This window comes from Sarcophilus harrisii, chromosome 1, assembly GCF_902635505.1.
Source record: "Sarcophilus harrisii chromosome 1, mSarHar1.11, whole genome shotgun sequence".
In the NCBI taxonomy this organism is placed as follows: domain Eukaryota; kingdom Metazoa; phylum Chordata; class Mammalia; order Dasyuromorphia; family Dasyuridae; genus Sarcophilus; species Sarcophilus harrisii.
This window is the reverse complement of record NC_045426.1, coordinates 341,218,642-341,242,643: the sequence shown is the minus strand read 5'-3', so window position 1 is coordinate 341,242,643 and position 24,002 is coordinate 341,218,642. Positions and strand designations below refer to the sequence as shown.

Here is a 24,002-nt window from a genome sequence, read left to right as displayed (position 1 = left end):
GTAATTTGGGCTAAGAACTTGAAAAGTAGAGTCCTAGAGGCCATTCCAAGCTTCTGGAATATATTAATAAGATAACCACATTACTTGCAATCTAATAATTAAAAAATAAATTTAGCCTTGAAAGAGGTGGAAGTAATAACAGCAACTGTGTACATAGCATTTTAGGTTCTATAAATACTTTCTTCTCAAATGAATTATTATGCCCATTTTACAGAAGAGGAAATAGTCTCAGGAGAGTAAAATATATTGTTCAAAGTCACACTATTAGTATATGGTGAAGCCAGAACTTGAACCCATGTATGCAGATTGCCATTCCAGTGTTTTTAATCCAAATTGAAAACTTCAACTCATTTCTCTTTCTCTTATTTTCAGGTTGTTTGGTTCGAAGACTGGTAAATGTCTCTTTAGGTATCTTGATTGCCTACCTAAGCATTCCTGTGATTATGAATTTGTTTAATTCCAATCAAGTTATGAATACCTCATTCAACCCTCTCCGAATAGTCAACACTTATGGAGCATTTGGAAGGTATGAGTCACATTCAGGGTATTTTTTATCCAAATTTATCTTCTTATTCTATTATCTTTCTTTTTTTCCCAGATGGACTCTCTCTGTCTCACTTGATCCTTTTTATAAAATTTTATTTATTTATTTAGTATTTTCCCCCCCAGTTATATTTAAAACAATTTTTTTACATTTGTTTTTAAAATTTTTGAGTTCTAGTTTCTCTCCTTTATCCTCACCCACAATTAAGAAACCACATGTGAAGTTACGCAAAACATTTCCTTATAAGTCATGTTGTTTTATTATAATGTTATTTTATTATTAATATGTATTATTATCTATATAGCATTCTCCAGGAGCCTCAAGGGAAAGTATATAGGGTTAATTCCAGATATGTAGCATTGCTGAACTGCAGTAGAAAAAAACTCTAGATTTAAAATGAAAAGACTTAAATTCAAATCCTGACTCACAAAACTATTAGATTCTAGTCAGCCACTGGAAATTCTGTTGTTTTTGTTTTTCAGTAATTTTTTAGTCATATCTGATTCTTTATGATCCCATTTGGAATTTCCTTGGCAAAGATGCTAAAATAGCTTGCCATTTTCTTCTCTAGCTCATTTTGCAGATGAGGAAACTGAGGCAAATAGAGTAAAGTAACTTATCCAGGGTCATGAAACTAGTAAGTCCCTGAAGTTGGATTTGAACCCAGTTGTTCCTGACTCCACACCTGCCATTCTATCAGCTGTGCCACTCAAGTGCCCTACTAGAAATTTTTATGTCTAAACAAATAATTGCACTCAAGGACAGATGAGGTTTACTTGAGTTTTTTAAAACTCAAGGTCTTTTTTGAAGACCTGCAAAGAGAATGAATCTCTTACTCCTTACCATCCTCAAGTATTTAATAAACCTGCATCATTCCTCAAAAGAAATAGAAATTGCAAATCGGTAGAAATGGCCATATGATAAGTGTGTGTGTGTGTTTTTTTTAACCTTCCTACAACCTAGATCTTCAGAACTTTAAATGTACTTTCAGAATATTGCAAGAATATCAGTAATAATTAACCATTAAAAGCTTCCTTTTCAAAGGGGAAACCATGGAAAATTGATATAGCTTGATTCGCAGTTCACTGGTCCTGTCAGGGAATGAACCCTTATGAGTCTACCTATATTTATTCATTTACTTCCCCAGAACTTCTTCTGAATCAGGAAACAAGTTATCTTTTGCCAAAAACCTGGAATCATTATAGAATTCCAGAAAGAATCCGGGAGTTTACCTGTTCTCTAATAATAGATACACACAGAAATTCAGAGGAGAGATGATCCAAGATGTCTGAACACAAGTGCACAGAGTAACAAGAATGAATTAAATATCCTAGTGTAAGGAGGCAAAGTTTACCTCACAGGTACTACTGAGTAGTAGTGGCTTTGCTGGGACATTCCTAATTCAAAAGAAAAAGGGTAGGCAAAAGGCAGAGTGTGGGGCGAAGTGTAAGGCAAATTGCAATTTATCAAGAAAACCTGTTCATGTATAGAAATCTAGGAAACATGGTACAGAATACCTTGGCAAAGATTAACAGAGGCAGATAAAGAAAGAAACAGCCTTGACACTGGGGCAAACTGCAGACTATGTAGACAGAGAAAAAAGAAGTATTTCAAAAGCAGTTTTTAAACCTGGCACAGAGACTTGATAGAATGGTGTTGGGAAGAAGCAGGACTGAGCCTTCAATTAATATCTCAAGGATTCACCTTTTTACACACACTCATAGCAGAACAGCTAATTATTTCTTGATTTTTTTTTTCCCATAAAGGTAATTATCTCTTTCAAAAAGAAAAAAAAAAAAGAACAAAAAAGAGATGATTCTCAGAGAAGAGTCTGAAGACCTGGTTCCTTCCTAGACTTTTAGGGAACTGATTTTGAGAATTCTAGAGAAAAAATGAAGTAAAATTCCATACAAGAAGTCAGCCCCAATGTGATAAGAAATGCCCAAAGGTGAAATTCTGAAGGTTAAAAAAATAAATAAATAAAAGGAAAGAAACAGTTATGGTAAAAAATTAAAAAAGAGGAATTGGTCTAAAGTTACCAATGTGGATGCATAGAAAACCCACCAATTTAGGTTTTTTAAAAGACATATCTAAAAGATAGAAGCAAAGGTAAATGACAGAAGATAATTATAAATATGTGGCCTGGCCCTGTAAAAATTAGTGTCAGAAGTGCTAATGTTCAGAATAGGCTAAGGCTGACAAGGAAAATTAAGGACAACAAAATAGGCTTTCTTTTTTTAAAGCTAAGTTGGATTGAAAAATCGAAGTGAATAAAAGATTATATTGCTTAGAATGCATGGGACAATAACAATAGACAAAAGGTATTATTTTTGCTTCTCTTTTCTCTGAAAACTAAAATGATCTTTAGGACTGGAAAGTTCAGCACAAGACTATCTAATGATGAGTTGATTATCAAAACACATAAAGAGATAATAGTGACAGAGCACTTAGCTGTCCTTAATGAGTGTGTGACTTAAGGAATCAAGTTAGCATATTAAAGAAAATGGTAAATGTGATGGCTGTGCTATTGTCAATCATTTCTAAAAGTTTATAGAAAACAGCAAAGGTACCAAAGGATTGGATAAAAGGAGATGTTACTCAGATCTCCCAAATGGAAGAAAATCTAACCTGAAAACTCTTAAGATCAATGGGGTTTGTCTTTGATTTGTGCCATTTTATTTATTAAGACAATGGATGATGAATACCTACAAAATGATACAATGACCACAAAAAGCTAGCATTTCTTCATCAAAAACAAGTCATGACAAGTTAGTTTTATTTTGTTGTTGTTTTGGACTAGAGTTTGAAGACAGGTAAATCAAGGAAGTGATCTAGAGCTAGCTTACCTAGATGTCAGTAAGGGATGTGGCAAAGTCTCTCAAAATATCCTTGTATATTTTGTGTATTTGTATTGGCATACATACATCAAGGAAAGGGGTATAGTACTGACACTACAGTTAGATGGTTTGGTTGAATAGGTAGACTCAAGTTCATAAGGTAATGAAAAGAAAATTAAACATGGAATCCCAGAACTAGTTTAAATTCTGCCATTGCTACCTTCTGTGTGTGTGATGTTGGGCAAGTTTAACTTCTCTGGGCACCAGTTTCCTCATTTCTCAAATTAAAGGATTGAACTTTAAAGTCCCTTCAGGCTTGAGAGCTATGGTCTAAAGAACTCAATGGACCAGCCTTTCAAGTGAATATTAAAACATTAAAGATTTTATATCAAGAAAAATAAAATAAATAAAAATAAAAAGATTTTGTCAGCTTGGAAAGTAGTCTTCAGTGGAATTTTCTAGAAGTCTGTGCTTAGTCTTCCTCTCTATAACATTTTAATTAATGGCTCAGAGAAAGGCATAGGTGATATATTTACCAAATTATAGAGGATACAAAGGTATAAAAAATAATTAACGCACTGAATCACAGAATTAAAATATAAAAAGATCTTTAGAGGCTAGAACTCTGGAATTGATCTAGAGATCAATGAATAAAAATTTAGTCTTATACTGGAGTTCAAAACCTGGCTTTTACAAGTAGAAGATGAGGGAAGCATGACCTACCAAAAGTTTAACTAAAAAACATCTGGGGGTTTTAGTTAACTGAAAGCTCAATATGAGTCAATAGTGTAATATGACAGCCAAAAAAAAAAGATAAAGGCTGCATTAAGAGATGGATAGTGCCTATGACTGAGTAGTTAATAGTTCACAGAGTTCATTATTGTGTTCATTTCGAGACAACATAATTTAGGAAAGACTTTGGTAAACTGGAGAATGGCCCTTCCAAAAAAGGGCAGTCCAGATGGTGAATAGCCATAAGTTCATACCCAGTGAAGCTGTGGGAAAATTCTGGGAAAGGAAGTGGAGATATTTAGGTGGGAGAAGGTGCAGAAACTATTAGCTGTCACACAAAAGAGAAATAAGATTTGTTCTGTTTGACAACAAAGGACAAAACTAAAAGCCATAAAGAGACAAATTTAAGCTTTTCCTTTGTCATTATACAAAGGCATTGTGGGACCAAAAAGGTGTTATCACAGGTTCTCTGGAAGGCTTCAACATAAATTGGATTATTGCTTGTTAAGTGTGTTGTAGAAGGGTTTTTTATACTTGGACTGAATAACTTCTGGGCTCCTTCTGACTCTAAGATTCTGTGAAAAGTGCCTTTTACTCTATCCTATTTAAGCCTCTCATTTTATCAATGGACAAATCAAGGCCCAGAATGGGGCAGTAACTTGTACATCACAGGTTTGTGGCACAACAAAGCTCCCTCAACTAAAGCTCCCTGGCATTGGGGCCAAAAGTCTCCACTACACTAAAGAGAATCAAAAGAAGAGCAACTCTGGATAGAAACACTAGATTGTCATGTTTGTGCACTCCCTGACATCAATCCTTCCAGAATCACCAAAACAGTGGAAATATTCACAGCCGCCAGCATTCATTGAACAGATTGAAAGAAAGAGCAAGCTCATATTAGCAGATAATAAAGCATCAAATCACTCTGGTAAAACTGGCTACAGAAAATATGGGGTCATTTTCAGCAGTACTTTTTTTAAAAAATTGTTTATTGATTATCTTTTATTTTTATATTGCTTAGATTTCCCCCTATATGCTATATTTCCCCCTATATAAAATAAAATTTTAAAGAAAAAGGAAAAAAAAACAGCAAATAGATTGATACATTTTTAAAATCTGATGTCATATGAAATTTTCCACAGTCATAAACCACTCCCAGCCCCTGCTACAAAGGAACAAGGGAGGCATCTTCTCATATCTCTTTTTTGGAGCCAGCCTTCTTAGTACTTTCATAATGTTCCTTTTTGATCATTTTGTGGTGGCTGTTCTTCCCTTCTCCATTAATGTCATCATTAGGTTACTGTTTTCCTGGCTCAGTTAATTTCACTTCTAAGCAGTTGTTTAAAAGGAGAGGTCTGCAGCTAGAAGAATAGCTTCTGGGCTTCTTATGGTCAAATCAGTAGATATTGATTAAGCATCTACTGTTGCTAGGTGCCCTCTTAGTACTAAGCATCAACTTCAACCCCTTACTCTCCTTTGCCCCACAAGTCAGTTGTCAGAGCTTGTCATTCCTTCTTTTACAGCATCTCTTACACTCAGTGCCTTCCCTCTACTCACACAGCTGTCACCTTAGTTAAAGTCTTTATCACCTCTTACCTGGATTAATGCAGCAGCCTTCAGGTTGATCTCCCTGTTCCAGTCGGTCCTACATCCTTCAGCCAGTGCAATTTTCCTTAAATGCTTATCGGACCACGTGACTTCCCTATTCAGCCAATCCCAGTGGCTCCCTATGGCTTCTAAAATAAAATACAATCCTCTTTTTTAGCTTTTAAAGCCCTTCCCACTTGCTCTTTCTACCCTCCACCCAAACTGGCCTTCTTTCTGTATCTCACCCAAGACAATCCACCCTTTATTTCCATGTCTTTGCATTGGCCATCCCATGTGCCTGGAATTCACTCCCTCCATACCTTCAACTTAGAGTCTCTTCTATTAAGATGCAGCTCCATATTCTGCATGAAATCTTTTTTGATCACCCCGCAACTATTAATGCCTTCGCTCTCAAAAATACCTTGTTTTTATAGCTTTGTACATATTTATATTTATTCCTTCTATATTTATGTTATTTATATATATTTATCTGTACTTATCTTTCTTATTATGTATGTAAGTTCCTTTCAGAGAGAGATTGTTTCACCAATTGTACTTGCATTCCCAGGGCATGACACAATGCCTGACACATAGTAGGTACTTGATTGACTGGTGTTTCATTAGATTTGAAATCTGTTTCTTTTAAGTTAAGTTACACATCCCAAAGGGATGTGCTAAAAACATTTCCATAATGTTTGGGTAATTCTACCCTATGTCAACCATTAAAAAAACATTTCTAGCTCAATCTGAACATTCAAGGGCATGAAAATTGAAATCTAGAATATATTGTAGGCACTGACTATTATTTTTAATAGAAATTGTTATCCCAAGTTTCCATTGTAGGCTCATAATGCAGCCTAGGGTATAATTCCGTCATAGTCACTTTAATTAATTAATTCATTTGACAAACACTTATTAGGTATGATGCAAATTCTAGAAATTTGTTCAGTGAAAGTGACCATTATAGGATGAAATGAGCACAAGCATCTATTTCCTCATCAAGTTAGTACTCTTTCTTTATTAAAAATTTTGAATCCCTAAACAAAAGGAAACTAGAAAGAAGATGATGGGATGGGAAAAGCATTTTGTTGTTTAGTAGTTTTTGAGTTGTGTCTTGTTCTTTGTTATCCCATTTGTGATTTTCTTGGTAGAGATACTGAACTGATTTTCCTTTTCCTTCACCAGCTCATTCTACAGATAAGGAAACTGAGGCAAATGGGGTAAAGTGAATTATCCAAGGTCACATAGCTCAATGTCTGAGACCAGATTTGAACTGAGGAACATGTGGCTTCCTAACTCCAGACCCAGGGCTCTATCTACTGTATCACCTAACTGCCCCTAGGAAAAATGCATATAAATTTCAAATAACTCAGTGTGAGTGAGGATGTGTGTATTGGAAGTTAAGGGGTGATGTCCATTCAGTTATTTTAATTACATGTGTGGAAATATCTAATTTTGTCACTAAAACCCTGTCTATAGATAGGACTCCGGTGGTTCTCTTCTCATGTGTCCCTGTGCTTTTGGAGTTTCTTTACTCTGTATTCTGTGCTACAAACAAACTGGAATCCTTGACATCTCCCAGAACCCTTGCCCCAATGTGGGTTTAAGTTCAAAGCCTCACTAAAATTCCCCTTGTGCCATAAAACATTCCTGGAACTCACCAGGCAAAAGTGAGTGATCTTTCTTTCCTCAAACCTCAGATATTACACTACACTTCTCTCATATTCTTATCCTATTCTAGGCTGCACTGCAACTGTATAATTATTTTTATTACATTATATATTTTTGTTTCATATTCCCCTTATAGTCTGGGGACCATATCTGATTTATCTTTGTAGCTCTGAGTATATACTGTTGCAAACTGTAGATTAGAACCTAAATGTAGTATAAATATCTGAAATGGAAGTAACATGCCGGTGTAGAACATAGTGTTTGCTGTGTGGCATCCTGAGAACATATATGGAGGCCTGTTTAGGGGCTAACTTTCTAAGCCTCTCTGTACACTTCCAATTAGGTGCAGTGATTTTGTTTTCACTTTCTGTTTTCCTTGGCAGAGCTCTCCCTCCTCCTGCCCTAACAACCCCTTATGACTTCTGCTCCCACCCCCAACTGCTGCTGAGCAATAGCTTTGTGAGACCCATTTCTCAGCCAGAATGGTGCCATGCTTGGATGCCTTCAGACAGCTGTTAATGGGGCCCCATGAGTCAGCTATTAATGGGTGTTCTTTAAGCACTGTGTCTGGGATTTTCTCAGCTGACTAGAGGCCAGACATTAGAACAGACAACCAGTCAGTTACTCAGAGTTTGTGTGTGTGTGTGTGTGTGTGTGTGTGTGTGTGTGGCCTTCATTATACCATAAAAGAACTAAACTTACACCCTGTTGGTTCAAAGACAGAAGGAATAAGAAATTAGGGGGAACCTTCCAACCTTCCACCCTGCTGATGGAGCCACTTTTCTGCTTTGCTTGTCTCAGTTACAATTGGTCAATCAACAGGTATTTCTTGAGTGCCTGCTATGGGCTAAACTTACTACTTGTATCTACTAAGCATACAGTATTTTTTTCACATAGACTATTGTCACTTGCAAGAGTGACTCCCTCAGTATCAAGATGTTCTGGTTACCATAGTAACTACCTCAGCTCCCCAGCAACCCGAAATGAAAAGTTCTCTAGATTAGTTCACAGTCAGCAACACGGGCACAGCAAGAAATTGGTGATACAAATGTTCACAGAGTATTTCCTTCACCATAACCCTACATGCATATTATTTACCTCCATTTTAAAGATGGGAGAAAAAGATGGGAAAACAGCTTCTGATTGGATCACTTGCCCATGGTCACAAATCTTATAAGGGCCTGAGTCATAATTTGAACACAGATCTCTGAGTTCTCATTCCTATCAGTTTTCTACTTACACTATGCTGCCATTCAATAGATACAGCATCATAATTTATAACTACAAAGAACTAAAAACAACTTTAATATAAAAAGTTGTCAAATATCTGAATAAAGTAATTTCCAATGCCTCTGGTACTGGCTAAAACTTTTTGTCTTTTTCCCAGGGAGGCAGAGCAGCAAGAACTAGACCAGGGGCAATTCTGAACAGCCATGGCATCATGGAGCTTTGTCATGCTTGCTCCATGGCTGCTGTCCCCCTCTGGATATAGCAATATTATAGGCTGGCTTTATCAGTAATACATTAGAACATTGGCAAGTTGTCAAAATTCTGAAAGCCTTGCCTCCTCCACAGACAAAATATGTAATAATAATTCTTTCCCTAGGTGACTCTCAAATCTGTGGAGTCCCAAGATCATAATTTAGGGGGCAGTACTTAGAGTTCCCTTTTAAATAAAACCAGAATAGTATTAACAATAACAATAAAGCGGTAGGTGAACAGATTACAGTGTATACAGAGAGACAGTCTGTAGAACCTCAACTTGGAATCAAGAAACTTGTCTTAAAACTTGGCTTTGCCATTTGACTTGTGTGTGACCTAAAGCCACCTCTCCCAGAGCTTCAGTATCCTCTTCTGCAAAATGGAGGGTAATAATCCTTGTCTCTCAAAGAGTTGTCATGATGACAGTGTTTTGTAGACTATAACAGTCTAGAAATGTGAGAGGGGGGAAGTCTTTTGGAAAGGGGGATTCTGTCCTCTGGCAGGAGAGGGCAGGTAGCCCAAGTAGATGTCACATGGGGAGTGAGTGAGGGATAGAGCCCCACACATGTGGGACGAGTTGCTGTCCTAGCAGCTTGTGCCTCCTACGTGGCTGATGGGCACAGCCTAGACAAGGACCCCTGCATGGACCCTGCAAGGGGACTTAGCTTAGCTAGCACCCAGACTGAAGTAGAATTGTCCAACTTACCTGGACTGGGGACCAAGGCATTCTCATGCTGTGGAACTATGGGAACTGGCCAGGGACCAGACACTCATCATCAGCAAGTTCTGCACATATGAGTGGGATGGCAGTAACTGTTGTTGGTGTCCTGTTCCTTGGCCACAGTTTGTCAGTGGCAGCAGAGACTTCTGCATAAGCATTTGGGATCTTGCTCGTGAGAAAGTGCTGGACGATTGCTGCCTCTCCCCACAATGACCCGTGTTCCCCTCAGTTCTCCCTCTCTAGCATCCTTCGGTCCCACTCAGCCACTTTCTGCTCACAAGCATTGGGCTGGAACCTGGCGTCTTCCACCATACTATGCCCAGGGAGCCAGTTACAATTCCTGATCCCAAGAGTGCCAGAAAGTAGATTGGGCTTGAGACAAAAATGGCAAAACTTCTACCCACAAATCTATACTCGCCTATTCCTTTGGTTTGTGAGAAGATAAGTCTTGTATATTTAAAAAAAAAAAGGAGCAGTGGTGATTATTATTACTGGTCCAGAGCCCCAGTGCCATTGGACTTCTTGTAGAAGCCCCGCTTAAAGATGTAATAGGTAGCACAGGATGACATAATGGAGGAAGTTTACCTTGGAACATAGACTGAACTGAATTCCAAATAAATCTCAGTAGTCAACAAAGAGAAAGAAACAGGAGGGAGTGTCAGGTCCCTACTCAAGTGGACATAGGGATGAATTCAAATTTTGGGCCTACATTTAAATTTCTGTATAATACAAGAAAAATTATGAATCTCAATTACCTTTGTTTGCTTTGGGGAGGGATAGGAAAATAGGGTAACCCAGGATGTCAATCCAAAAGACAGTGAGTTGGAGGGGGGGCCTACTCTAGCAAGCCAAAAACCTCTCTCAAAAGCCAAAGGAAGAGGCAGCTAGATGGCCCAGTGAATAGAGCATCAATCCTGGAGCCAGGAGGACCTGAGTTCAAAGGTGACCTCAGCTGCTCTCTACTTCACTTAGCCCCAGTTGCCTCAGCAAAAGAAAAAGAAGAAAAACAAAAAACAAAACAAAACAAAGGAAGCTTATATTCCTGGAAAAAGCCAACAGGATTCAAGTCTCCCACCAGTAGCAAAATGAATCAGGGAAGATTTTAATGGCTTATCACATGATGACCTGCTCTAACTCTCTGATGTTTCCCCACAGTATTACCAAGGAGAGGACTGAGGTCATCATCCAGGGCACTTCCAGCCTTGTAGCCAATGATTCCACTGCAGTATGGGAGGAATATGAGTTCAAATGTAAGCCTGGGGACTTGAAGAGGAGACCGTGTATGATCTCTCCATACCACTACCGGCTAGACTGGCTCATGTGGTTTGCTGCTTTCCAGGTAAGACATTTCAGGAAAAAAAAATGCAGTCCTGAAGACAAATCCAGTGATACATAACAGCCCCATTCCCCTCCCACCCCCGAAAGAATGAATGAGAAAAAAAAAATTTTATTAAGTACCTATTATGTGGCAACGTTGGATATAAATACAAAATCAAGATAGCCCCACATTTCAGGGAGCTTATATTCTGGAGAAAATAAAACTTATCCAGAAGTGGAAAACAAGGGAGGGCTGTTCTGACTTGGAAAGCCACAGGGATAATAATAGAGCAATGCGAGAGTTGACTGATATGCCCTTTCTAGTAACATTGACAGTATTGGTTTGGTTATAGTTTCAGAAGTAGAAAAAGAGTAAGGGAGTAGAGTGTGGATGTGCTCAAAGAAATGACCCCAAGACCAATGGTTCAAGAAATAGACCACTGGGCCCTGGAATCAGAAAGACTTAAGTTCATGACATGTTACTAATTGTGAGACCATGTAGAAGTCAAATAACCTCTGTCTGCTTCAGTTTCCTCAATGATAAAATGGAAATAAGTAAAGCACCTACCTTCCAGGTTTGAAGCAGTAGTAACTGTTTAAAAACAAAAAATAAGGTTTATCACAGTGCCTGGCACACAGTAAACACATAATAAATGCTCGGTCCCTCCCATTTCCCAATGTGGATGAGTAGATATAGAGAGGACTGCATGACATACTACCAAGATAGTCCAGGCTCAAGGGATATAGTTCCAGATGTGATTAAGATACCTCCACTATTCCTGGGGAAAAGATTTCTGGTGACTTAGTGGCCGGGAAGGTGTAAGGTCAGAAAGGGCAGATGGAGAGAAGATGACCAGAGTGGAAAATTATGAAAGTATAAGCAGGAGGCACAAGGCTACATCCAAATTCTCTTCCTTTATCCAGAGCTATCATCACCTTAAATTTAGGAGGCAGCATGGTGGAGCGGAACTGGGTTTTTAGTCAAAAAGCTCATCCCAAATCCTCTGTCTGCTCTCTGTTATTTGTGTGACCTTAGGAAAAAAAAACAGGGCTTCTCTTTCCTCATTAGTAAAATGAGAAGTGTGGACTAGATGATCTCTAAGAGCTTTGAAATTCTATGACTCTGTGATCTTCCATGGCAAAGATAATATCATGATAACAATAGCTAACATTTCTATTATAGAAGAATATGTGGTGGAACACATTTTCTCTAAATTCTGGCATCTCTATTTTAATCCCCTTGTTGAAGTGCATTACTATACACTTCATAGTGCTTTATGCCTCTTTTGTTAATATATAGGAGGTCCAATTATGGTCTGAAAATTTGTCATGGAAAATAATGTCTAGGTGGTCGAATTTTACAAGCTAGGACTAAGTTTAGGTTGGATTAGCCTTTCCATATTTTCTGTTATATGTGCCCAGGGAGTACTAGGTTGCAATGTCACTGTTTTTACTCCTTTTTCATTCCTCTACTTTTATACTGTAATAGAATTATCTTAATTAACCTAAGGTACCTTTTTTTTTTTAAACAACAAAGGACTGTCATGTTGATGTCTGTCCACTACTTATCTGTTTGTATTTTTCCCATTTGCCACCTTTTCTGGTCATGTGAGCAGGATATTATGAATAGTAATAATAGCAATAACTCATATTAGTTGTATTTTAAAATTTACAAAGACTTCTCAAAAATCCTCAGAGGTTGTTAGTATAAGGTAGATTATTCTCCAGTTCAGAGATTTCACAGCTAAGTGACTAGGAAGGGCATTGTAGCACTTGCTGGTAATCTCTACTTGACAAGAAAAGGCTAGGAGATCACTTGCATTTAGGAGTTCTGAACCACACTAGGGCTAAAGCCAATAAGGTGTCTATATTGAATCTCACTCCAATGCTCTGAGCCTTTGTAAGTAAGGGGTTGGGGGGAGGTCATCCAGAACCTGGAGAGGGATGAATCTACCAAGCTTCCTTATCATCAGAAATAGGATGGGGCTTATGAATGGAGGCTGAACTTCTAGTATGAGTGGAAGGAAAAGAGGTTTTGTTGTTATACTATTAGTAAATATCAAAGCCCAAAGTACCAAAAACCAAAGTTTGAGCCAATTTTCTGATTTTGTTTAGTGCTTTTTGTCCCAAGGATGATGATAGATTCAAGAATCATATGACCCATACTGTGAAACCTGAGCAAACTCTGTGTGTGCACTTATTTTTGGATGTAGAGTCTGATTTAGTTAACCTGTTTCATGGAATTTTTATGAAGAAAACCTTTTCTGTCTGAAAGTAAATTTAATAGTGGCTTGAACATTAACATACTTTGCCCCGATTGACAATGGAATAGAAGCAAATGCTATAAGATCTCCCACTTACCCTACATCCTCTAAAGACACATCATAAACTTGTGGGATACTGCAAGCATGGTTCTCAAACTTATTAAATGTTTGCTCAACGAATGTCTCACCTCACCATTCTGTAAGGGGAAAAGCACTGGAGCAGGAACCAGAGGGTTCCATTCCCTTCTCTTCTATTTTAAACTTGGACAAGTCACTTAATCTCTAAAAGGATCCTTTTCCTTACCTATAACGTAAGGATATTTACACTCTCTACCAATCACAGTGATTGTGAGAATTAAAATAGATGGTGTATGTGATTAAAGTTTAATAAAAATGTTAACTATAATCATTATTACCTGACATTCAGAGTTTTAAATTTCAAAGGCCGAATCAACAGATGGATGAGAACATTTCTGTTCACATTATAGACCATCTTTCTTAATAATGCAATTCAGAGGATTTTTTTTAGACGACATGTAATGTCGTTGTGCAAGTGGAGTTAATGATTAAGCCCTCTAAAAGTGTCACTTGACTGAGTCAAATTTGACATTTAAAGTCAGAGCCATAATTTGTGTCCTTCCAAGCAATGGCCTGTCCATTGAAGTTGTAACAACATGTCACACAAAAAAATGATAAGAATAAATTTTCAAATACATTTTTTACTAAAAGATGATTTTTCCAGCAGTGGATTTGGACTGACATCATCCTTTTTAAGGGAGTATCCCAGAGATCTGTCCCTGTTCCTCCAGCAGTTTTATCAGTGGTTTTACTAGAGATATTAATTCTATGCCTAACATGACAAAGTTGGTAGAGATGGCTAATACATTATAAATAGCAGAAATAGGATACAGAAAGATCTCATTAGGCTAGAACAATAAGCCAAATTTAAAACAAATGTAATAATAGATGCGAAGTTCTAGAGGTTTTAGCTAACTAAAGATAAATGAATCAGTGATATGAAAGGAATGCCCCCAAAAGGCTACTATGATCCTGGGTTATTTTTATAGAGAAGTATAATGTTCAGTGAACAATATTTGTCTCATGATCCCACGCCAAACTTTCTTACAGAATTTTACCTAAATTTCTTATTTACCTTTATCACATTCTACTTTGTAGAATGGTAGAACATTTTGCTTCTGGATTTTTCCCCAATTTTCCACATATTTATTATGTATTTTGCATGTTTTTAGTTTCTCATCTTTACCTTTTTTATATTGTCTTGCACATTATAAACCAATATTTGTTTAATTCAAATTTGGTAAATATTGGTTCAATTAATTTAATCACTACACAGGAAGTCCCATAGCCCTTATTAATAAGTAATGTCTTAAAACTTGCTTCTATAATCTCCATCAGAAAGTGTATCCTAAATACTTTTCTGTACCTACTCTCTTTTTAAAAAATTTTGTTCAATTTTATTATTTTTTCAGTACCAAATTCCACCTTATCCCTTACCTTTTCCCATTGGGTAAGCAAGAAATACAGAACTCATTACAAATTTGAAGTCATACAAAACAAATTTCCACATGTACTTAGTCTTTGCTTCTTTTTACCATAAAAGTTGTTATTTTTTGACAGTAACTATAGAATTATGGGTCAGGAAGAACTCTAGCCACTATAACTGAGGCCAGTGTAAAAGGCCCAAAAAATAGGCAGGTTGCTGTCACATCAACATGTGAATCTTATGAATCACCTATCTGCAAAGATGTAATTACAGAGTGACTTAACAACAGAATCTTTAAGAGCACTCTTTCTCTAACATTTATCTTTCAGCTGCCCATCCCATAGCTCCACAGAACCATAAAATAAGGGCCACCTCAACTGCTAAACTTGGGGTTATCAGCCTGCAAGTCTAACATAGAGAAAGACTCTCATGAAGGTTCCCCCTTACTGATTAAAATATTATGTTAGCTAAAAGTGGAAGAGATGTCACATATGACTGAGGGTACTATGATGCAATGTTGAACATCATTGTTGCTTTTGAATTTCCATCATTGTGTGTTCTACAGTGATTGTTATAACAATGAAAAATTATTGTGTTGAAGGCCTATTCATCCTTTATCTATTTTTAATACTCCACGCCATATTTTCTCAGAATAACAAAAGAAGCTTTGTTTTTCATTTGAAATTCTGTCTTATCAAAATTCTACCCATTCTGAAACATTAATAATGTTGAGATTTTTAGATTTCTTAGTACATGGTGAAGGTAGCTAATAAATATTTACTTTTTTATTATAACTTTTTATTTACAAGATATATGTATAGGTAATTTTTCAGCATTGACAGTTGCAAATCCTTTTGTTCCAACTTTTTCCTTCCTTACCCCCATTCTTTCCCCCAAATGGCAGGTTGACCAATACATGTTAAATATGTTAAAGTATAAGTTAAATACAATATATGTATACATGTCTAAACAGTTATTTTGCTGTATAAAAAGAGTCGGACATAAATATTTACTTTATTGAATTATATCATTAGAATTCTAAGGTCCAGGATAGTCCCACTGAACTTTGCCCTGATCAGACCAAATCAGTAATATTATGTCCCTCAGTGGATACCATGTTTTAAGAAATATCTTTCCAAACTGGAGTATAGTCACAAAAGGATGTCCAAGATAGGAAGGGAATTTGAAACCGTGAACAGAATAATCCAGATGGGGTCTGACCAAAACAGTTTACAATATTACTGTCACCTGAATCATTTTGCCCAAACATGTGTATTAATTCACCCTAAGCTTTAGGATTTTTCCTGGTTTTGCTATATCACAAGTATCATAGAAAATCAATGGAAGAAACGGGAGATGTTTAATCTAGAGAAGAGAAAGCATATAAATTTTAAGAAATTAGGGACCATGTCTTAAATTATTTTCATCTCCTCCAAAACCTGGTACAGTAGAAAGGGGAAAAAGGGGAGTATCTAGAACTGGGATTTCAGTGGTATAGATAACTCCCAATAAGGAAGCTTCTTCTACCAATACAGATCAGCAGTTTATAGTCATAGAAAGTTGCCTGAATCACTGAGAGGATAAGTTACTTGGACTAGCAAGGGTTGCTTACTCTAAGACCAGGTTTCTATCAACTATTCCTCTTGGCCCCTACTAAATATGTATTTGCCTGTCATTGAATGAATTTAAATGAAAGACACATAACTTTTTTTTATTAACATAGTGAATGAAATATCAAAGTTGTTTCGTTTTAGATCAATCAGTGAATCAACAATTAAATCTTTTAATTACTACATGCCCAGCTGTTGCTGCCCCCAAGGATCTCACATTCTAATCTGGAAAACAGCAAATAAATACATAGATCAATATGAAAAATGAGCTAAGCGAGGAAAGCTCTAGGAGCAGTGTTAGGACTGTCGAGGAAAGGGGAAGAGCAGGAAAAAGTGTCCTGTAAAAAGTGACAATTGAGTTAAGTTTTGAAGGTAGTCATAAGTTTTAAGAGGTCAAGGAGAGAAGGGAGAGTATTCTGGGGATAGGGGCAGGCAGTACAAAGACACAGTGATGGAGTGGAGAATATGCAAGGAATAATAAATAGGCAGGAAAGACTGGAAAGGTAGGAAGGGGTCGGGATGTGAATTTTTAACGTCCAGGCAAAGGACTTTATGTAAATAGTAGGAAGCTACTATTTCATTCATGGAGAGACATGGACAGACTTGCTCTTTAGTAAGCTTACTTTGGCATCTATGTGGAGAATAAATAAGACTGGAAAGGTACTTGAGGAAAGGAGACCCTCTAGAAAGTTATCACTGAATTCCAGACCAGAAATAATGGAGTCCAATACTAGGTGGTGATTGTGAGTAAAAAACAACATATTCAAGAGACACTGGGACAATACAAATGATTTAGATTGGGCAATTGTTGATTGGATCTGTAGAGTAAAAGTGAGCTATCAAGAATGACAATTCCAAAACCTATTGATGTTCTCTCAAGTAATTGGGAAGTTTACTAGAGAGTAGGGCTTAGGAGAGAAGAAGAAAGAATGACCTTGTTTTAAGCCTGTTGAGTTTGAGATGCCTTCAGGGCATTTCTTTTGAAATGTCCAATAGGGAATTGGTGATGTAAAACTGGAGCTCAGAAGAAAGACCAAGGCTAGGTTTCTTCCCTCTATTTCTAAGTAACTGCTGCCAATTGGCAAGTCAGCCCAGGAGCTCTGGGAGTGGCAGAAGTAGCCCGTAGCCCACACCCCACAGCCCGTGTCTGGGAAAGCAACTCCTGTGGAGAAAGAGCCAGCAATCCCCTACAACTGCTAACCAACCGCCACCTATGGAAAAATGAGCCAATTTAGCCTGGCTGAAGCTGCAAAGCACCCTGAGAGAGAGCCAGGAAGCAGTATGTGCAAGGCAAGGCAAACCCCCACCCCTACCTCAGCCATCCCCTCGCTTTGCCAAAAGTCTGGGGAATCTCAACACTTCCCATCCATTCCCCTGCCCTTATTCCAGGCATTACTGGGGGGAAAGGGTCATTGTGAAGGAGCAGCCTGGCAAGTGCTTCTGCTAACGTTTTAACCCCCACTGCAGAAGACCCAGAAAAGAAAGTTCTCACCACCAGTCTTTGATTGATAAATGGTTCAACATCAGAAGCTGACATGATTTTTATTAGGGAAAATACCTTAAAGAAAAGTCATCATTATCATCTACTTTATCAGGTCACCCTAATGATGGGAGCCATTCCTTCTATATTTATGGTCTCCCCCATTAGAATGTGAATTCCTTGAGCATTAGAACCATCTTACTTTTCTGTTTGTATCTCCAGGTATAAAATAATATTTTGCATATTATAATAAATGCCTTTTCATTTATATATATATATATATGTACACACACACACATATATATATATATATATATATATATATATATATACTTACATATAACATCTGCATAGTAATAATAATTGAACCCATAGGAACTTATCAGATCACCAAGTGGATCCTAGACAGAAGAGTCTTAGGAACAACCACAATTAGTGAGCTTGGATGAAAGTTTAGCAAAAAGACACTAAGAAGAGTGATCAGAAAAGGAGGAGAACAAAGAAAGAGCAGTGTATCTGTTTGTCTATGTCTCTGTCTCTGTCTCACATACACATACACATACAAACATGAGAAATGAGGAGAAGGCAATTTGATTTGGCAGTTACAGAATCACTGGTACTTTTGGAAAAAGCAGTTTCATATGAATGATAGTGCCAGAAACCAGACTATGGAGAGAAATGATGGTTACTAAAGATAGTGCTTCTTTTTTGCAAATTTAACTAAGAAAGGGGAGATATAGGTATGATATGAGAAAAGGATGTTTGTGGTTTTGTTTATTTTTTTAAGGATGGGAGAGACTTGGGTATATTTGCAGACAGAAAGGAAGAAGCAGGAGAGAGAGACAGAGACAGAGAGACAAAGAGAGAGACAGCGAGAAACAAACAAATAGGGAGACAGAGAATGTCCACAGAGATAATAGCATAATATTCTGGAGAAAAATTTGATGACAGAATCAAAATCCAGAAAAGTCTTTTGCCCAATAGGCTGAAATATAATAGAGATAAATGCATACTCCTGCATTTTAAAATCAGTTATACAAGTATAGAATGAAAAAAGTATGGCTAGAGTACTATTCATTAAACAAAAAATTTGATATGGTACTAGAAATCATAAAAGCTTAGGTTACAACATTGGTAAAGATAGGATGAGAGAGATGATTGACATTTCTACTGTATTCTGTCCTGATCAGACCATATTTTGAATATTACTATGTTTAGTTCTGAGTATCTTATTTTAAAAAAAATTTTAGTTGAGCTTTATTTTTCCAAATACATATAAAGATAGTTTTCAACATTCATTATTGCAAGACTTTGTGTTCCAAATTTTTCTTCCTCCTTCCCTTATCTCCTCCCTCCCCAAGACAGCAAAGCAATCTGATATAGATTAACTATGTACAATTCTTCTGGTCCTTCATGGAACTTTGAACCAATTGACATTGATTTCCAAAAAAAGATAACTAACACTGATTATGAGAAGACCTTGAAATTATGTCAAACAAGAATTCATTAAAAGAACTGGGAATGTTGCCTTTGGAGAGAAGACTTGAGAATCTGATGCATGTGTTCAAGTATTTAAAGGGCTGTTATATGAGATTACATTCATTTTGCTTGGTCTCAGAGGATTAATTAGTAGCAGTATGCCAAAGTTGGAGAGGTAAATTTCAATATAAGGAAAACCTTCCTAATAGTCAGAGCTGTCCTAAAGAGGATTGGACTGTCTTAGGAAACTATGAGTTGACCTTTCCTGAAGGTCTTCAGTCGAAAGCTGGTTAGCCACTTGGAGAGAGGTAGAAGGGTAAGAAATAGATTAAATGGCCTCTGGGATCCCTACCAGTCTTAAGAGTCTATGAAATTAATAAATCAATCAATGGCAGGGATGGGAGGAAATGGCCATCCTGTCTAGAATGAATAAAATGTTATTATATACAATTCTATATAAGAAATCTGTGGCTTGTGGCTGCCATGTATCAAGTCTGAAAATTATATTTGACTGGTGCAAACAAATAAGTGGTAGTCTCTCTTTAAACCCAAATTTATATTAAGTATTAACTTTCTAGAATGTCATTTCATTTTTCCTACTGCTATCAAGCCAGTAGATGATATTTTCTGACTGCAAGTCACTCACTAGAGGCACAAAAAGCTAAACCACAGGCATAAGACATCCTTCAGTAATGTAGTAAGTGTTCAAAAGTTGCTATGATTCTAAACTCTGCTTTTCTCCCTGTCTTTTTTCGAGTGGTATTTTCTGTCAGTTGTTTTTGAGATTCTTCTCTAGTGACATAACAGGCTCCCTTGGGCCATGGTTTTTTATTTATCCCTCAATGGAATTTCATTTAATCTGCATTAGGTATGCTTATCCCTCTCTTAGCAGGAAGCAAAGATTATGACTGTAGTCAGCTCTTCACAGTTTGAAATAAAAGAGACAGTAGGTCTGGATGAAGCCCCTCACTCCAAGATCACTAATTCTCCCTGCGTCAGAAGGTCAAGAGCTGCTTTAACAAAACAAACAAACAAACAAACAACATGGGGTAGCTAGATGGTATAGATATATAGTGATAGTAGATAGAGCATCAGCTCTATCAGGAGGATCTGAGTTCAAATCTGGCCTGTATGACCCTGGGCAAGTCACTTAACCCCAATTGCCTGAGGGGGGGAAAAGAGAAAAAAAAAAGAAAAAAACAAAGCAAAACATGTATCTATCACCCAAGAAAACTGCTTTTTTCTGGTTCAGACTGTTTTTTTGCACCACAATCTTATCTTTGCATCAGAGTCTATATGGCCACAATTCTTGCTCTGTTTCCTTCTGTCAGCTGCCTGTGGTGTTCAACTCAGCAGATTTGGAAGATTGTATGGGTTCCATATTTTAGAAAGGGTGTTGGATAGACAGGGGGAAGGAATTGTAAGTGATAGGTTAGAGAAAAGCAGATGTAGAAGATGAAATGATAGCTGTCTTCCAATGTTGGAAGGATTGTCACGTGAAAGTGATTAGCCCTGCTTTACAAAGCCCCAGAGGACAGCCCTTGGAAAAGTTGGTAGAAGCTAGGGAGACAGCTTTCAACCCTTTCAAACTATTAATCTATCCGAAAGTGGAATAGGGGGCCTGGGGAGGTAATGAGTTCCTCATCATTAGAAATCTTCAGGCAGAGGCTTCCATGACATTTAGGGATGGTGTAAAGGAGATTTCTACTCAAGCATGGGATGGATTCAAACCTTCTATGGGTCTTACTTTAACCCTTCTGGTACATATATTTGGAGACAGAAAATATGGCATTTAGAGGTATAGAGCAGAAAGAAAAAAAGGGTTCAAACTCCCTCATTTTACAGAAAAAGAAATTTTGTCTGGCCTGTGCTAAGATTACTCAATAAAGATTATGCTGTAAAGATGTAATTAGATTCTTTTTAATATAAGATAAACCAAAAAATCTTAATGTAATTTTTAACTTGAATAGTTTAAAGTAGTAGACATGCTCTCTGTGTTTAAGATTCATTGACCAAAGGTCTTACAATTGTCAATGCTGAAAAATTACCCATGCATGTATCTTATAAATAAAAAACTATTAAAAAAAAAAAAAAAAAGATTGACCATGTTTAAAAGGCCTTAGTTTCAGTCAGAGTACTGATTGAAAGAAAGGATGATCCCTTGAAGCTTTGCCATAGCCAGTTGCTGACAAGATGCTGTCAGCTTACACAATTTGGGGAAAATGGCTGTCGTCTTTTTTTGCTTCTGACAGGAAACTTTTGACATTTTATCTCCTGCCGTCAAATGCCCAATATACAGTCACAAAGAAATTTTCTTCAAAAATTCTACCCTGGGAAAGAGTTGGGGTAAACTCACAGGATTATATATGTCCTTGAGAGATAGACGCCTCCTGAAATTGGTAAGCCCAAAGCCTGTCATGGCTGTCATGGTTCTCTTTGGGTCCCAGTTTTTTATAACTCAGGAATTTGCTTCTTGAATATGACTGTTTTGTGAGAACCTCCCCGATTACTTACCAGGTCAGTGACATTTAAAATCATAACAGTCCAGAAATCAACTATTATCATATTCTTCAATTTCTTTTCTCAAGATTGAATAGGTTTTCTTTTCTTCCTGTTTTGACATATACCCTATTGTGTCTATATCTGGCTTCCATTAGGACTGCATCTCTGAAGTAGAGTGTTATTGAGAAGTACTGGCAGAGATAGGTAATATGATGCATGTCTCTCTTAATAAGAGTAATGATAACCCATATTTCTAGAACTTTTCTGTTTTGTAAAGTGCTGTAGTCACAACAATTTTTCTTATTGGGTAGCACAGATGAGCAACTACTATCCCCATTTATGGATGAGCCTGAAGCTCAAGGAAGCAGTGATTCAGCCCTAGTCACCTGAGTGGAAAGTCTCAGAAACAATACTCAAACATAGCTCCCAAACTCTGCACACTAAGTCACTCTGCCTCTGTCTTTGGGGAAAGGAAGTATTAGACAACGACATCTTTCCAAGCATCCAAAAAGGCCCCATTTGCTTTCTTCCAGCAAAGGGTTTCTTGCAGCTAAATACAAATATCTCAGGTATGTAAGGCTGATGATACAAAAGCAACAATTATTCTTCCCTTCTGATTGTTGGGAAAAGTTTTATATGGACCAATGCTATCATATAACTCTGTACTTATTCTCTGAGGACAGTAATTGGAATGAGTCCCCAAACCTGAAGTAATCATAACCCTAATTTCAGGGTGCCAAAAGGGCTTTTGATGGAAAGGTTTTGATGGAAAACTTAAAGCACAGAAGCCACGTTCAAATATAGTCTAAGAGAAAAGAAGCTATTTACAAAGACACATTATAGTCAAGGTCCATGAGTAATACTGATGAGAATTAAACAATCATGAGAAAAGTGGTACTTTAGTTGAAACTGTTTTCCTTTTCCTATTCTATATAGTTTGCTGATAAAATGATAATAACAACCAATCAATAAATTTATTAAGCATCTACTATATTCCAGGTACTGTGCTAAGAACTGGGGATATAAAAAGAGGCAAAATATAGCCCCTGCCTTGAAGAAGTTTGCAATTTATAGGAGAATTAGAATTTTAAGATTTTCAAAGCACTCCTTTTGTGAGAGCCCTGGCAGGATTGGTGGCATATATATTATTATCCTCATTTTGGAAACTGAGGTCACAGGTTAAATGACTTAGCCATGATCACACAGCTTAATTAAGTACTGGGGCAAGCATTCATACTGATAGATGGCTTCTGACTCCAAGTTTCATTTTCTCTCTCTTGTTATGTGAGTTTCTCTGTGAGAGGGTTTGTGGTGATATTCAGGACCAAGTCATTCCCACCAGAAATTATGGAAGGTTTATCCCTAAGGAGTCTGCAGAGTGACATCAATATCAATTATGCAAGGAAATGGTAACAACTGTACAGGACATCACTGCAAGCTGCAAATAATTAGTACTTGCAGAGTGCCCAGCATAGCATAATCAGTAGCTTGAACTATACAGTAGGTGTGCACTATCTTTCAAGGACTGACAGACAAGAAATTTTCACAGTGCAAATTCAGACCACAAAATTCCTTTGTTAACTTCAACTGATAAACTTCTGGATTCATAGTGTTAACACAGACTAACATATCCACAATCATTCATACAGAATTTTAATTAAAAAAAACCTTAAAAACAATTTTTAAAGTAGATCAGGTATACCATATATTCATAATCTCAGATATATGGAATAAAAAGCTTTTTAAATACAGAGACCTAGCAGAAGAAATCAAAATCATGTGAACCAGGACACCATGTTAAATATTAAGATGAGGCGCTCATTATCCTGTCTGCTCCTAGAACTGATACTTTCAGCGAGCCTTCCTATTATGGAACCTAATACTTTTATTTAGACATAAGTAGCAGTCACTTTTCCACCTGTGTGATAACCTTGTCCCCATGAGGCAGCTAAGTGGCTCGGTGGACCAAGCACTGGGCTTCTATCTATGTATATAGTCAGGAATGCCTGAGTTCAAATCCAACCTTAGACACTTACAAGCTATGTGATACAGCTTGCCTTAAACCTCTGGAGAAGGAAAAGGCAAATTCCTGCACATGCCTGTCAAGAAAACCCCACAGACAGTATTAGTGTGATAAGATCTGCAGAAGAATCAGGAAAGACTGAACATTAATTATTTGTCCCAGAACCATTTTTAATCCGAATTTAATGAATGAAATTTAAAGTATTTATTAACCATTTAGTATGAGCCAAGCACTACCAAAGCTAAAGTT

General features: G+C 37.1%; 1 protein-coding gene across 2 annotated transcripts in view; it reads left to right on the top strand.

Moving 5' to 3' along the window:
- The window catches only part of LMF1 (lipase maturation factor 1), a 739,963-nt gene that overhangs the window by 681,983 nt on the left and 33,978 nt on the right, over positions 1-24,002 (top strand). For both annotated transcript variants that reach the window (XM_031945746.1, XM_003761989.4), the window contains exons 8-9: positions 373-526; positions 10,730-10,913. In XM_031945746.1, the coding sequence (XP_031801606.1) occupies positions 373-526; positions 10,730-10,913 (338 nt within the window). The remainder of the gene's footprint in view (positions 1-372; positions 527-10,729; positions 10,914-24,002) is intronic.